The sequence below is a fragment of the Mustela nigripes genome, chromosome 7, assembly GCF_022355385.1.
Source record: "Mustela nigripes isolate SB6536 chromosome 7, MUSNIG.SB6536, whole genome shotgun sequence".
In the NCBI taxonomy this organism is placed as follows: Eukaryota; Metazoa; Chordata; class Mammalia; order Carnivora; family Mustelidae; genus Mustela; species Mustela nigripes.
In genome coordinates, this window is record NC_081563.1 from 75,578,024 (window position 1) to 75,592,950 (window position 14,927).

Sequence of the window (14,927 nt, forward strand, 5' to 3'; positions counted from 1 at the left end):
GGTTGAGGAAGCCTGTGGAGAGCCCCCCAACCCCTGACTCCCTGTGTAAGGACCTGGAAGCCTGCTGGCAGGCACATGAGTGAGCTTGGAAGCAGTGACTCCAGCCCATTCCGTCCTGACATGATAGCAGACCCACCCCCAACATTTTGGAGGCAATGCCCCAAGAAACCCTGAGCCCTGGCCTCCCAGCTAAGCCGCTCCCAGATTCCTGACTCTCAGAAGCTGCATGACATAATAAATACTTGTTGTTTTTAAGCCTCTGTGTGTTGGGGTGATTTGTTATGCTGCAGTAGAGGACCTGAGCACACAGGGCATGAGTGTCCCAGGCTGCATGGGCCATCCACAGGCTCCCTGCTCTTGTGCAGCCCCCCACCCCCCGCCTCAGTTCTCCCCTTGCATCCACCTCCTCTCATGTCCTTCCTTTTGTTTTTGTCTTACCTTAGAGTGCTTAAAAATGACATCAACCTGAGCTGGAGTCAGCAGCAGGACAACCCCCCAGAGACTGCCTTGGACCTTAGCCTGAGCTACATCTGTAAGGTTAGTCAGACACACACTTCTGTTCACTTTCCAGACCTGCTGGGCAGGTGCACGTGGTCAGTACCACTGAGCACATGGCGGGTGCCAGGACTGATGCAATCGAAAGCCCACAGTCCCCACGACTGGGCCTGCCACCTGAGTACCCCATGGGGGGCTTGACTCTGGGCTTCGCTGCTTGTTTTTCTCAGCCACTGCACAGCCCAGACACGGGGCTCACAGAGCCATCCCCTCCTGCCCTGCTGGGCCCCCAAGGGAGGCCCTCCCTGTCCTAGCTCTCTCTCCACTCCAGTTCCTGGCACTGTGTGCCCTAGCCCAGCCAACGGCCTACACTGATGGGGAGCTCTTGGGCCTGATTGAGCTCCTGTGCCGAGCTGGCCTAGATGTGGGGCTCCGCCTGCTACCCAAGACCGATCTTCAGCAGCTTCTGCTTCTGCTCCTGGAGAACATCCATGAGTGGCCCGGGCAGGTACCATGAACCCCCAAGCCAAAGCCCAAGCCCTAGCCTCCTCTTTAATGTCCTGAGCCTCCTCCCACAGCCTCGTCACTAGGGACTGAAGTCGCACATGGGAATAGCAGGCTTGGAGGTCACCAGGAGGCCAGGGAACATTCTCACCAGTCCCTGGCCTCTGTGACCGCCACCCCCCTTGCCCCTTAGTCTCTGGCTTCCACCCTAAGAGGGCAAAGGGTAGAAGGCGTGCCCTCCTGCAGCCCACCTTGCTTCCTGCCGTCCCCACAGCTCCAGCCACTGTGCTGTACCCTGAGCAAGGTGTCAGATCACCACCACAACCTGCTGGCCCTCGTGCAGTTCTTCATGGACGTGACCTCTCGGAGCAGGTGGGTGCTGCTCCACCCCTGCCTCCTCCCTCTGAAGCTCATCCCTTCCCCTGGGACACGGTGGAGTGTGGGGGTCCATAATCCTCCCCATCAGTCCCAACAAACCTCCCCCTCCTGCCTGATCTCTAACACCCAGGAGAAGGAACTAAAAATACAACTCACTAATGAGTTCATTACGAAAGGAAAAAAGCCTAATTTTCTTAACATGGTCTTATTAGCAAAACAATTGCCTTATACAATTAGCTTCTGACTGCAGCAACGCCCCCCCCTTCCTTCCCACTGCCTGCCGCTTGCCAGCCCTTGGTAGAGGGTTCCTTCTTGTCCCTCAGACCTCAGTTGCATTGTGTCCCCTAATCCCTCCTCCCCCACCCCTCTCCCAAACCCTCAACTCATCATTCTGCTTTGTTTTCTGCACAGCCTGGCTTGCTGCCAGAAATTTATCTTACTGTTTGTTCCTTGTTTTTGGTGCCTTTCCTCCATGTTACCTCCAGGAGAGCAGGTCCCTTAGTGGAGTCACTGCCATATCTCCCAGCATCTAGAATAGTACCTGACGGGCTCTTGGCAGTCTGTTCATCCTTTTCAAATGAATGAACGAGGTGAATGAACTCAGCGCTCTGCTCCCCCAAGGGTGAGACCCAGTCACTGGACCTGGCTCCACCCAGTCTCTCCTCCCCTCCTTCCTTCCCCCATTTTATAGGCTACAGCCAAAGTGAATTCCTTGCCCTTCCCAGAGCAGACCATTCCTCATCAATCCTCTCTTTTCACTTAGAATGATGGCCCTCCTCACCCTTGCAACCGGGCCCATCCTAGGACCTTTCAGGAAGACCCCCAGCCTCCCAGGCTTCACAGCCACCTCCTCGGTAACCCTATCCACGGGGACCATTCCCCTGCACCTCCCTCCCCAGAGGCAGCTTCTGGAAGCAGGCTGGGCACTCCATTCAGACCTATATCCCAGGACCCAGTGGGTGCAGTCATGCTGAGCTTCAGTCCTGATTCAGTCTCTTGTCTGTGAATAAAGAGAGGAGGCCTCTCCACAGTCCTGAAAGGGAGTTGTTGCTCTTTATTTGAAAGAACTGGGCTTCCAGAAACTCTGTCTGAGGCCTTTAGGTGTGAACACTAAAGCAGTGCCTCAGTGGGTGCCATCTGCATTAAGCCCAGACATGTGGGAAGTCTTGCCATAGGATCGGAAGAAGCTGACCTCTGCCTCCAGGCTCCCTGCTCAGCCCCAAACAGCTAGTCCGCTGTGTTGCAGAGTCAGAAATTGTAGGTTCAGAGGTCTCTCCCATCCCCAGTCCGTTATGCCCGTTCATCCTAAATCCTGTCCATTCTGAGTTCCAAATCCCAAATCCTGTTTGTGGTTGCCTGTCCATGTTAGCTCAGTGAAAACAGATCCCTGTCTGGGTCTCAGCCACCTCTGTCCCACCTGCTCCTGCTTTCATGACCCGTCTCTCACCTGGATGGATGTTGGCAGTGGCATTCTGTCTCCCCCCTCGAAGTCTGTCTGCTCTATGGATATATGGGATTATCGTGTGTCTGCCTTACTTCAGGCCAAGTCCAAACCTCCAGGGCCCATGTTGTCCCACCCCAATTTCCAACGTGCTCCCGACAGGCCACATTATTGGTACTTGCTTATCTTCCTTTCTTCCTTTCTTTTTCTTTTAAAGTAGGCTCCATGCCCAACATGGTGCTTGAGCTCACCACCCTGAGATCAAGAGTTGCTTGCTCTACCGAATGAGCCAGGAGCCCCTGTCAGTCTCATTTTCATGTATTTATATATACATGTATGTGTATGTCTACATACATATATGTATGTGTATGATGAACCTCATTAATTTTCATAGCCGTGTAGTGTTCCTAGGTATACATACAACCAGGGTACACGCTTTGTACATCTATGTAAATATTTCTATAGGATAAACTCTTTGAAGTGAAATTGCAGTCCTAAGGTATATACATTTAAAATTTGGCCTCTAACAAAAGCTGTATTAATTCATAATACCGCCAATGGACATGAAAATGTCTGATTCTCCATTGTGCATTCTCAGTTTTGTTCTTAAGTTTTAGTCAATCTGGTAAGTGAAAAATGTGATCCTGTGGTTCTGATTTTTATTTCTCGGACTCCCAGTGAAGTTGAGAATCTTTTTATATGTTCATTGGCCTTTTGTGTTTCTCTTATTGTAAATTATATCTTGATACTTCTTGCCCATTTTTCTGTGGGGCGTTAATCTTATTAACATATTGGTAGTTGCTTATTCTATATGTTTCAGCACTGTATTTTCTTCTAAGTGTATATACCTTTTTTTTTTTTGCACATCCTTTTTAAACCGTGTGTGATATCTTTCGTTGAACTGAGGTTTTGGGTTTTTCTAAGTTTTATTTTAGAATAGATGTTGCTTTACAGAAGAGTTATGTGGATGGTATAGAGAATTGATTCTCACTGAAGCTGTGTTGAAAAGAAAAGCCTTCCCCATCCCAAGATCACAAAAATACTATGTTCACTTTCTCTCAGTGCTTACGTTAACTTTGTTACTATTGGTCCTTAATCCCATCTGGAATCTATTCTTTGAAGATAAGAGATGAGGATGTAACTTTATTTTTTCCACCTCTGAAGAGCCAGCGAGGTCAACACCAACCTTTTTTTTTTTTCTCTCTCTCTTCATAATCCACCTTTCCTAGCAGATTTGAGACTCCCTTCAACATATCCTAAATTTATGATGCCGTTCATCTGTTAATCGAGTACAGTTGATTCCAAGGATCCATTCTTTCCAGGGTGTCTTTGTAACTCCAGCACCCCGACTAAATGTTCCTTAAATGCCAGGCGTGAATATAATGGAACACTCTGGTCTCACTTTTTTTTTTTTTTAACGATTTTATTTATCTGAAAGAGAGTGAGAGGGATCACAGAGGGAGAAGGAAAGGGAGATTCAGACTCACCGTTGAGCAGAAAGGCTGACACAGGGCCCGATCTCAGGACCCTGAATCATGAGCAGAGCCCAAAGCAGATGCTTAACTGACTGAGGCCCCCAGTCAGTTTCAAACAGTCACTTCAACTAGGGTGATAATTCCTGCCACACACCTCAATTTCATACAGACACATCACCTCACTTTCAAATAGACACATCCACTAGGGTGATAATTCCTGCCACACTCCTTGCTAAGAAAGAGGGATGGGTATTATTTATTTATTTCTCTATCTGTCTAGAAACTTTATCTTACTTTTCTAAATAGATAAAACATTCAAATAGAACAAAATTCAAAACACACCAGGAGTACTTACTGGAAATGTGCCCCTCCCCCTACCAGCCACCTAGCTTGCCTCCATTTCCCCTCCGGGCTTCTTGTGCCTGTTCTCCTCGCCCTTCTTTTCATTTCAAGGTATGTTTTGGCAGTCGTTCCAAATGGGGTCAGAAAGCGCTTCTAATTCTTTTTTACAGTCTCGCTGTGGTCCTTTACCAGCCAACCCCCACTCCCCAGCCCATGCTCCCTGTGGTGGCCATGTTGGAGGAGCTTGTTGGCGGCCTGTTCTGCCCTGGTTGGTGGCTGCCCCACTGGGCTCAGTGCCCAGACTGACCCCAGGAAGGAGGGCATACTGTTGTACATTCTGTCACATTCTTCATCTACTGACTGGCTAAGCACAAAGCAAGAACTTCCACCAGCATTTGTGTGAAGCACCCCCCCCCCCCACCCCCACCCCGACCTTGGTGACCGAGATTTCAGGGAGGCACTGTAAATTGAAGGCACACTTGAGCTCGACCGAGAGAAATGAAAGTAAATACAAGAGCAGACTGTTTGAAATGAGGCCAGTGGGAAGACTTTCCCTTGGAAGAGAGTCTCTCTGGGGACTCTGGCCCCTCTGGGGTAGCTCCAGGGAGCTGGGGGAGGGGGGACAGGCAGGCGTTGGGGGGGCTTGCCCTTCCAGCCTCTGTGCAGGGTCTCCAGTGTATGTTCTGAGTGAAGCCCTGCAGCCACTTCCAGGAGCCCCTTTAGCGGGAGGACAGAAGCTGAGGGCTCTCACTCCACCAAAAGCTGATGTGCGCAGGCTCTAGGACCGCCTCCTTCACCACCTGCGAATGTTTATTAAATATCCCGGGGATGCTGTTTAAACTGCAGCCTCCAAAGTAGAGGGGAAGATGAAACCAGCTTGAGCAGGCTGCCGGATCAGCCAGATTCTGGCCAGCAAGGAGCAGCTGACTCCCCAAGTCCAAGTGCAAGAGTCCAGGGGAGAAGGTGGACTTCAGAGGCTTCAGATCTTTGCACCCTGGGAATAAGGGCCATGGCACGTGCAGGCACCCCATAGTATTCCCCAAGTCCTTCTCATTTTCCTTTGTGTTCCAAGCTGCTGGGGTGGGGCTGCTCACTCCCCTCTGGGCAGGACCAAGGGCTACACCTTAGCGGGGAGTCATGCCCCCAACGCCTATTGATGCATCTTTTGGTGCGGGCCCTAAACAACCAGTTCATTGTCTCCCAGTCCATCTGCCTCTGCTGCCTTCATGTCCTGGCTCCTTGCACCACCACAGTTCCTTTGCTATGTGCCACCACATGTGGCCTGTCCCTACGTGGTCCCCTGATCCCTTCTGGCTGACCAGGACCGACTGAATGGCTGGCCAGCCTCCTGTGGCCCTCAGTGGATTCTGGATGTCACCCTGTTTCCCACTGCTGAAATCTCTACCTCAGCAAACGGCTCTGCCCCTTCTTTCTCTACTGTCTGAGTGCCAGCCACCCATACACCAAGTGATCCCACAACTCACCTCCTTGCTTTTCTCCTGGCCCCACCTCCCATACTCAGGACCCCAGCAGTCCTGCCCCTTCCAAACCTTCTGCAGACGCCCCTTATTCCTATCCCTTTCACTTTTTAGTCGCTGGTGTCTCTTCCTCTGCAAATACATGCACTCGTGTGTCTCCCACCTTAGGATAGCCGTTCTGCTGCTGACCCCCTCCTCCAGCCCCTCCTGCCCCTCTAAGCTTCCCTTCCCTGGTCTCCCTTTACTCCATTCATCCAAAACAGGCACCCTGAACCCTGCCCACCCTGGACACATGGTGGATTCTTCAGAGCTCAGAGTGTTGGACAGAGTTCTCACCTGAGAAAACAGACATCTCAGGCTCTGGGGGTGGGCAAGGCCACAACATTCTAGAAGGAGGCAGCCATGGTTCAAAAACCATCCAAATTTTAGAAGGTCTCAAAATCCAGAGGGACAAGAGGCAAGAGGAAGATTAGGTCCAGGGGTCGAGAGGCCATGCTGGAGCTGAGAGGACAACAGAGAAAAAGTGGGTCCTGATGAGGCCAGGAGAGTGAGGGGTTATAACTGAAGAGGATCTGCCTTGCCTTTATGAGTGGGTACGCATGTAAGGGGTGGTAGGAGTGACCTAAAGAGCTAGGAGTAGAGGAGACGCACCTCATCTGGCACTCTAGCCAAACAACGTTATCACCCCTGACCTACTGGACTTTCCCCAGGAATAATCTTATCATTTTCTTCCTTGGCTATACAGTATCATTCTCCTGCCCGACTCCCCTCCCCTTCTTTGGCCCATCCTTCTCAGTTGCCGTCACCCAGTTCCTTTCTCCATAGCTCCTCAAGCCTCAGTTTGCCCAGGAATTCTGCCCCAGTGCCTCCCCTGTGGTCCCTCTGTGCAGTCTGGGGAGCTTTCCAGGCTGGGCACTGCGGTGCTCTGTCCATATGGTCCCGCTTCAGGATCTGGTGCCTCCTCCCCGGCTATGGAGTGTCACCCTGCCAGCCTACCCCAGGAATTCCCTTTGCTGAACACCATCCCCTTATCTGACGTTAGGTGCCTTCCTTAGGAACAGCCCAGTGCTGGGGGCAGAAAGGCCTGGGATGTCTCGATCTGGGATGTCTCTGAAGGACTTTGCCAGCCCCAGAGGTCCTTGCAGGGTCAGCCAAAGCGCTTTGCTGTGACTGCGTTTCAGCCAGGCTTTTCCCTTTGGCACATACCTGCTTCCTTCTTCCCTGTAGGAGGTCATCCCAAGAACACCTGTCTCCCCTTCTCCCAGCATGCTCCCCTCTGCTTCAGAGTCCACCTCTTGGGAAACTCGACCTGGGAGACACTATCTCTTCCTCTCCATGGCTGCAGCTCCAGGCACATGCCAGGGGCTCCCAAGTCAATACCTTTGGCCAGATTTTTCTGCTAAGCGCCAGATCTGCATAGACAAGTATTTCTGGTTTAGCATGTGCGGAATAGAAGTCACCACCTTCCAAGGAGGACCACCTTCTCCTGGTATCTCCAGGTATCAGCACCTGCCTACTGCCTGAAGCCTGGGAGTCTGGGATCACCTCCTGTCCCCCTCCAACTCCTCCTCCCCAACAATAGCCACCTCTCCCATTACCCTCCCACAGTTCCAGCTCTGGCATCTACGTAAATCTACCCCCTGGACTGCCACCTCCTCCAGGCTGTCCTCCATCTGACCCATGCTTGCAGTGTCCAGCAGTTATCACCTCCCTTAAGATGCACAGCTGGCCAAGTCCTTCTTTTTCTCTATTAAAATCCCTCAGGCTTTGGTCCTCAGGATGAAATTCAAACAGTGGCATACTAGGCCTCTGTGCCTTCTTTTCCAATCCTACCTTATCCTCCTGCCCAGCGTCCTTGGCAGGCTCCCCTGCTCCTGCCACCCTAACTCAGGATTTGTCTCAGAGCCTCTCAGCATCAGTTCTATCTTCCCTTATCCCTCTCCTCCTCTTTGCCTGGATTTCCTCGCCCTCAAGATGAGGCTCAGACCAAGGCAACTCTCCTGAGAAACCTCTTGATACAGGCATTGATTGTCAGCACCCTTGGCTCACCCCTTGGGCTGTGAGCTTCGTGAGGGAGGAGCTGTGACTTTGTTCCCGGGGGGCCTTGGAGCCTGGCACTGAGGAGGGACTCTTGCACGTGCTCGTGAAGCAATTGCTTCTGGACAGCAAATCTCAAAGAGCATAGAGTTGGGTTTTTAGTAGCCAATTTCAAACAGAAAGATGGCTCAGGCAGGCTCAGAGATGGGGTGTGGTCACACTTTGAATGCAGATTGCAGATGAACCCAGTAAGGCAAAAGGGGGAAGTATCTGAAGGTCACAGGGACTGCAGCCAGAGTTCAAGCATGATCTCGGATTTTGAAAGATGCAGAAGATGGAAAGTAGGACGCAGAAACAAGGCAGATGGACAAACGGCACAGACCAGTGTTAGACCCAGTGGGGAACACGGAGGCCCAGAGGAGGGACTTTCGCGTAGTTGTTTATGAAGCAAGGAATGCTGTTTAAGGCTGGCAGTGAAATATTGACCCTGATGAAGAGAGAACAACACTACATAATTTCTATTTTGCTTCTCTTCTCTTTGTCGAGGGGCATAATCTTTCATCAGGACTCCACTATTGATCAAAGGGAATTGAAGCCTAAGACAGCACAGGAGGAGACAGCAGGGGCGGTCTCCTGCTGTGCTGAAGGGGGTGCGGAGGGTTAAGTCCCCTGTGGTACAAGGGTGTCCCCTGTCAGTCCTGGGAGAGGAGCAGACAGGGTCCCTCGAGTTCACAGAGACCTCCAGAAGTGGGGAGGGAGGGTGCAGAAGGAGCACGGCGGGCTTGAGGTGCCCCCCAACTCATTCCCCAGGGATGGTTTGCCAGCACATACACAGCAAAGGAAGCTCTGCTTTCTAGGATTCCTAAGAATAAATCATACCAGACTAGCCTCATTTATGTTTTGACAGGCCAGCCAGAATAGTACTCTGGAGAGGGCTGTCTGGTTTTTTATAAGGCGCTTGTTACAGACTACCATCCAATCCTGAGGACAAGGTGAGAAGTGTGGGCTGGGTGATTGATACTGAAGTAGCTGGGCTCCTCGTGGTCAGGTGCGGCTGGCCAGCAGAGTCCAGGCACCCAGAGTCTTGTCTTAACTGACAGGTTGGTCAGGGAAGACCCAGTGTCTCCACCGAGGCCATTAATGGAACAATAGTCAGACTCACACATGACCTGAATACAGCTGACAGAGAACGGAAGATCCCAGAAGATCTCAACAAACCATAATGACAGTCTGAGAGGAAACGAGAGACCCAGCTGCACAACTAACAAGAGGATCTGGAAAATGGGATTTGACAGCAAGACGTGTGAGAGAGACTTTGGGCTCAGTCTGTGAACTGCGTCACATGGCGGGGGCAGCCAGGAAAAGGAGCCTCAGGGCCAGCTTGGAGCACCTCAATGACGAGAATGTTGACAGGCCCCAGGACCTTCAGAGGACCCAACCCACAGTGGCAAAAAGATTCTGAGAGAGAGAAAAGTATGGGTGCCGCATACATAGAGAAGAGATAGTTGTGGGAAATGACGGCTACCTCCCTCAAGTATGTGACAGGATGGATTAGACGGACAAATCTGCGGTCATGAGATGGTGTGACTTTTTTTTTTAAAGTAAGCTCTACCCCCACCATGGGGCTTGAACTCATGACTTACAACCCTGAAATCAAGAGTCACATGCTCTACCAACTGAGCCAGTCAGGCGCCGCCTAGATGGGGTGACTTTGAAGATGTGTTCTAAGCCTGAGGTACTACGGATTTCCTCATCATACGGAAAAGAAAGAAAGAGGGAAGCAGGATGGTAAAGAGGATAGGCGTTGGGTTGTAATCATCTGTCTGAACTTTATTTACTGAACAGCAGTAATCTCTTTATTTGTATAATATACTTGCGGGAAAGGTTGCATCAGAGGGGGCTACTCAGTGCTCTCTGTGAAGGGGACCATCTGTGTAACTACTGCTGTATGTCAGGGCAGACCATCACCTGCTCCCCAGAAACTCCCTCGAGCCCATCACAGGCATTCTCTCTACAACGAAAACCCCGTCCCTGACTCCCATCCCATAGCTTCGTTTTGCCTGTTTTTAAACCCCGGGCGTAAATGCGGCCGTGTACAGTGTTCTTTCTCGTATCTGGGTTCCTCGGCATAGCGGCGACACTTTGTGGCTTCATCCACAGAGAAGTGAGCTGCTGTGGACGGATCCTTCACGTTGCCATGTGGTGGTCCCCCGTAAGGATCTGTGGCTGTGTCTTCCTGAATGCACTGTGCATGCCCACACTTAAAAGGGTCCCAACATGTATGTGGATGACGGGGCGGACTCCCAAGGGGATTGCCCTGAGCTCTGAGCCCGGGACCCTGGTTCTCCCTGCCTGGGCACTATATGCTCAGGTGTGGGTAGGCTTCAAGTGAAGGACTGGGGGCATGGGGGATGTGGAAGTCAGCTTCATGATGGGGGGCCGTGATGCCTGAGAGGCAGCGTGGACAGTCCCTGGGAGGGACACGGGCAGATGTCCTAAGGCAGGCTGTTGGGCAGCCCTTCCACAGCGAAACAGGCCACTGTTGTTGCTTCCTGAACTGCCCTAGAGACATGGAAAAGGCAGTTCACGCCTTTGGCCAGATGCCTGATGGCCTTTTAGGGTAGTTCAGCTCTGGCAGGGCCTGGTTCCCTTCTGAACAAGTGAAGGCAAGGGGCACCAGAGGGGGCCACGCTGACCGGTAGATGTCCCAAGGCCCTAGCGGCCCACACTGGTTAGTGCCTTTGCCCTCCTCTGAGTTCTCGTGGGGTGCCCGGCGCCTGGCTGGGCTGCCCCTTGCAGGAGCTAGAGGGAAGGCTGGAGGCTGGGAAGCAGAGGGCCTGTGTTCCACTTCCCAGCTTTGCTGTGGATTTGGAAAAGTCATTTCCAGGTTTCGAAGTGCCTTAGGCTCCTCTGAGCGCTAATCCAGTGTCCTGATCTTACAGAGGCCCATGGGAGGAGGGGGGCTGGAGAAGTGGGGAGGGTGGCAGGGCTAAAGCGGAGGCCTGGCCTGGTGTGAGCTTACAGAGCTGGAGCTCGTTTCCTTATATGACAGTGGCTGGGATGGCTCCAGTCCCTTCTGCATCCTCCTTTGTCCGTCTGGTTTGAGTTCCGGGGAGGCCTTGCTGGGTGGGGTCAGGCAGCTTCTAGGAGAGGAAGAGCCCCTGGCCAACCTCAGCTGGGCCCTCAGGACCCCTTTGCTTGCCCACTGAACAGTTTGGGTGTTATTTGGGGTGAGTCTTTGCGTTTTTCTCCTCTGTAGAGTAAGATCCCCTTCAAAATTAAAAAGCAATCCTGTCCCCAGTCCCTGTGTCCCAGTGTGAACTGAGAGCGCAGGAGCCTGTGTTTTAAAGACAGGGGGGCTGTCATAATGAAAGGCAGTGGGCAGGCGGGGACAGCGATGGGGAGCATGCCACCCTCAGATGTGGGTTCCTTTTCATCCATTCACCCGGTGCTTTTTCTGGTGCTTTTCTTCTTTTCTGGACTGCAGCCCTGTCCCGACCCACCCAGCCTGCCTCTTCCCTTCTGGAACCACCCCAGCTCTGCTCCACTGGCCTGCCAGCACCCCCACCCTCAGGTTGGGCCCCTCCCCACCCTGTGCAGGGTAAAGGAGCTCCCACACAGGCCTGGGTTTCAGATTAATGAAGCCCAGATGCAGAACTTCTGACTCTGACTACAAGTTAGCTTTGGAGCAACAGCACAGAGGGGCCGCTTACCTCCCACTGTGCTCTGGGGCCAGCTGCTGCTGGGGCTCCCGGGGAACAGCTGGAGAGCAGGTCCTGGCTGCCAATGAGATGGAAGCCATGTGGGGTGTGCCCGTGTGCCGTGTGGCCAGGGCTCAGGTACAAAAGGGAAGGTGGGGCTCCCCCTGAGGGGCGAGGGTCTGGCCACGCTCGCAGGGGTCTGGTGTGGGGGATGATGAGGGACTCCTGTTTTCTACGCCATGCCGCTAAAGGAGGCTGTCTCTCGGCAGCTCTCAGAAGGTCAGGTGGGGATGCTGAGGTGCTCCGCAGAAAGGGATCAAGGCTAAAGGGAGACAGGGTCCTGGCGGGCCCCGTGCTGGTTAATGTCAGGTCTTCCTGATCAAAAATGGATCAGGGATGGTTGGCCCCTCCCTGGGTTGCCAGATAAAATACAAACATTGCATGGGGTGTGGTTGCGGGGTAGGGGGGGTCAGACATATGGTAAGAAAATGACTCTTTGTTTATCCGTAAGAAATCACATTTAACTGGGCATTCTATATTTTTCTTGGCTAAATCTGGCAATCCTGTCTCCCCCTCCACCTGAATTTCTTCTCTGCATAATAGTTTTATTGAACTACAGCCTACAAGCAAAACAGAACCCAGCTCATAGGCACGTGGCTCAGCGGATGGCCACAAGGGGAACACGTGTGAAACCAGCACTTAGAGCAAGAAAGGCAACAGGAGCAGAACCTGCTGGTCACCCCCAGCCATTACTACTACCCAGGCTGCCAACAGCTGCTCTTTGGCCATTTTTGTACTTCATAGGAATTGAATCGTGCACATGTATTCTTTTGAATCAGGCTTCTTTGGCGTGACACTGTGAAGATCATCTGGGACTTTGGGTGTCATTTTAGCTCCCTGTCATTACGAGGAGGATTGAATTGTATCAATAGCGCCCAACCAGGATATGCCTTCTAACGGTGTATTTAAAGTGCACTTCTGTCTTATGTGTGCATGAAGACATGTGCATGCGTAGGTACCGAGGAGGAGGATTGCTAGGTCATGGGGTGAGCACAAGTTCATCTTTTGTTGATCTTGCCAAGCAGTGTCTCGAAGTGGATATACAGTTCGAATTCCCACCGGCTGGATGTGAGCGTCTCTGCGGCCCACACCACCCCCAGTGCATTGCCCCCTTTCTCATGTTCTCCTTTCTGATGTATGGTGGTACTGCCTGCTGGTGCTTTTTTTTCTCTTTTTCATCTGTTGCTTTGCTGATTTTCTTGACAAAGTGCTGAGAACATCAGTAAGGCCTCTGGTTGCGGTACTAGCCTGTCCAGCCCCACAGCGACATCGAGGAGCCCTTCCTACCCCAGTTCCTACCCCAGTTCCCCATTCCTACCCCAGTTGCCTCCGTCATGTGAGGCCTGGGCAGCAGCAGGCCCTGCTCTGGGGAAGTTGCCGTGGAGACTGGACCACCAAGCCTGGAAGTGGCCAGACTGGATCCTGCCTCCCCAAAGTACTTGCTTAGCATTTCCCAGTGCTGCCTGTAGCAGGCTGTTCCCAATGTCCGGTCTTTCAGTTCCTTGTGCCGTCATTCCAGGAACATGGGGGAGAGCGGCTGTGGGCATCGTCTCAGCAGTGCTGTGACCTGAGGGCATGTCTCCTCTGAGGAGCTGGTTCCAGCCCAAGTGTCTTCCTTCAGGTTCCTTCTGTTTCCTCTGGCTTCGGGATCTCTCCTTTGCTTCTGCTGATGGCGGCTCTGATTTCTGATGCAGAAACCAGGGACTGTGACCACATCAAGGTCCATGCCAGGGGCTGACGTCTTCTGCCCGTGGAGAACCACTGTGTATGGAGATGCAAGAGAGACATGACCTTCTTGGTAGAGATGAGCTATGGCACGGAGCTTGGGCAAAGGAGAGGCCCTCAACCTTTCTTCCCATCACCCAGCCTCCTCAATCACTGCCGCCCCAGTGTCATCCTCTGGTCTCCACCCCCCTCCTCTTTTCTCTTTCTGCTCACTCTAGTCCTCAAGGACCTGTGGAAATCAGAGCCCTGAACATGAGCATCTGAAATCCCCATCAGAGGTCTTGAGTCCCAAAGAGAAGAGATACTAGCCCCATGAGTGAATCAGTTAAGACTAGTGCTAGGGGCACCTTCCTTTGGCTCAGGTCATGATCCCAGGGTCCTGGGATTGAGCCCCGCATCTAGCTCTCTGCTCAGTGGGGAGCCTGCTCTCTTTCTCTGCCTGCCTTTCTGCCTACTTGTGATCTCTGTCAAATAAATAAATAAAATCTTAAAAAAAAAAAAAAGCTGGTGCTAGACTCAGAAGCCCAGCCCAAACTGACTGAAGCCAAAGGCACTTTATTGGTCCACATGGCCAAATGACCTACTGAATGGTCCAGGGGCTGGGGGCTTCAGGCACAGCAGGCTCTAGGCTCTAGGTATTGTCAGAGCTCTGTCCCTGTCCTCAGTCTCTATTTGCTTCATCCTCCAGGCTCTCCCACAGGGAGGCAGGATGGTCACCAGCAGGTGTAGGATTGCTTCCTGTCAGATAAGTGGCCCTGCTGGACAGGTACACGCTCTGATGGTAATTACAACCAGGGCACCTCTAAGTGGCTCAGTCACTCCGACTCTGATGGGCCATGCCTGACTCCTGGGCCCAACCTGGCTGAGCAGCTTCTCTAAAGGAAAGTTGATGCTGGGTGGAAAAAAAAAAGACAAAGTTTAGCCCCACTTTCCACTACCCTACCCTAGGTACCTTTTCAGCCTACCCTACGTGGGCTGAAAGATTCTAATGCTGCAAAGGACAGAAAAGGCCAAGATCTTGCAAAAGTAATTGAATGTTCCTTATTTCTGTGTATCCTCAGATAAGCATAGATACTCAGAAAGACCAACTCAGAAGAAAAACACTGCTGAGCCAGCCTCTGGAATTACCAGTGACTTTAATTTTTTTTTTCCTTTTGCTCATTTTTCAATTCTACTGTCATTTTTATTGCTTCTAAAATACATGATAGGAGCGCCTGGGTGGCTCAATGGGTTAAGCCGCTGCCTTCAGCTCAGGTCATGATCTCAGGGTCCTGAGATCGAGGCCCGCATC

At 52.1% G+C, this 14,927-nt stretch overlaps 1 protein-coding gene across 1 annotated transcript in view; it reads left to right on the forward strand.

Moving 5' to 3' along the window:
• FAM178B (family with sequence similarity 178 member B) overlaps positions 1-14,927 on the forward strand; it is an 87,519-nt gene that overhangs the window by 47,965 nt on the left and 24,627 nt on the right. Inside the window, exons 9-11 of the mRNA XM_059407649.1 lie at positions 444-537; positions 827-1,003; positions 1,274-1,371. Coding sequence (XP_059263632.1) covers positions 444-537; positions 827-1,003; positions 1,274-1,371 — 369 coding nt within the window. The remainder of the gene's footprint in view (positions 1-443; positions 538-826; positions 1,004-1,273; positions 1,372-14,927) is intronic.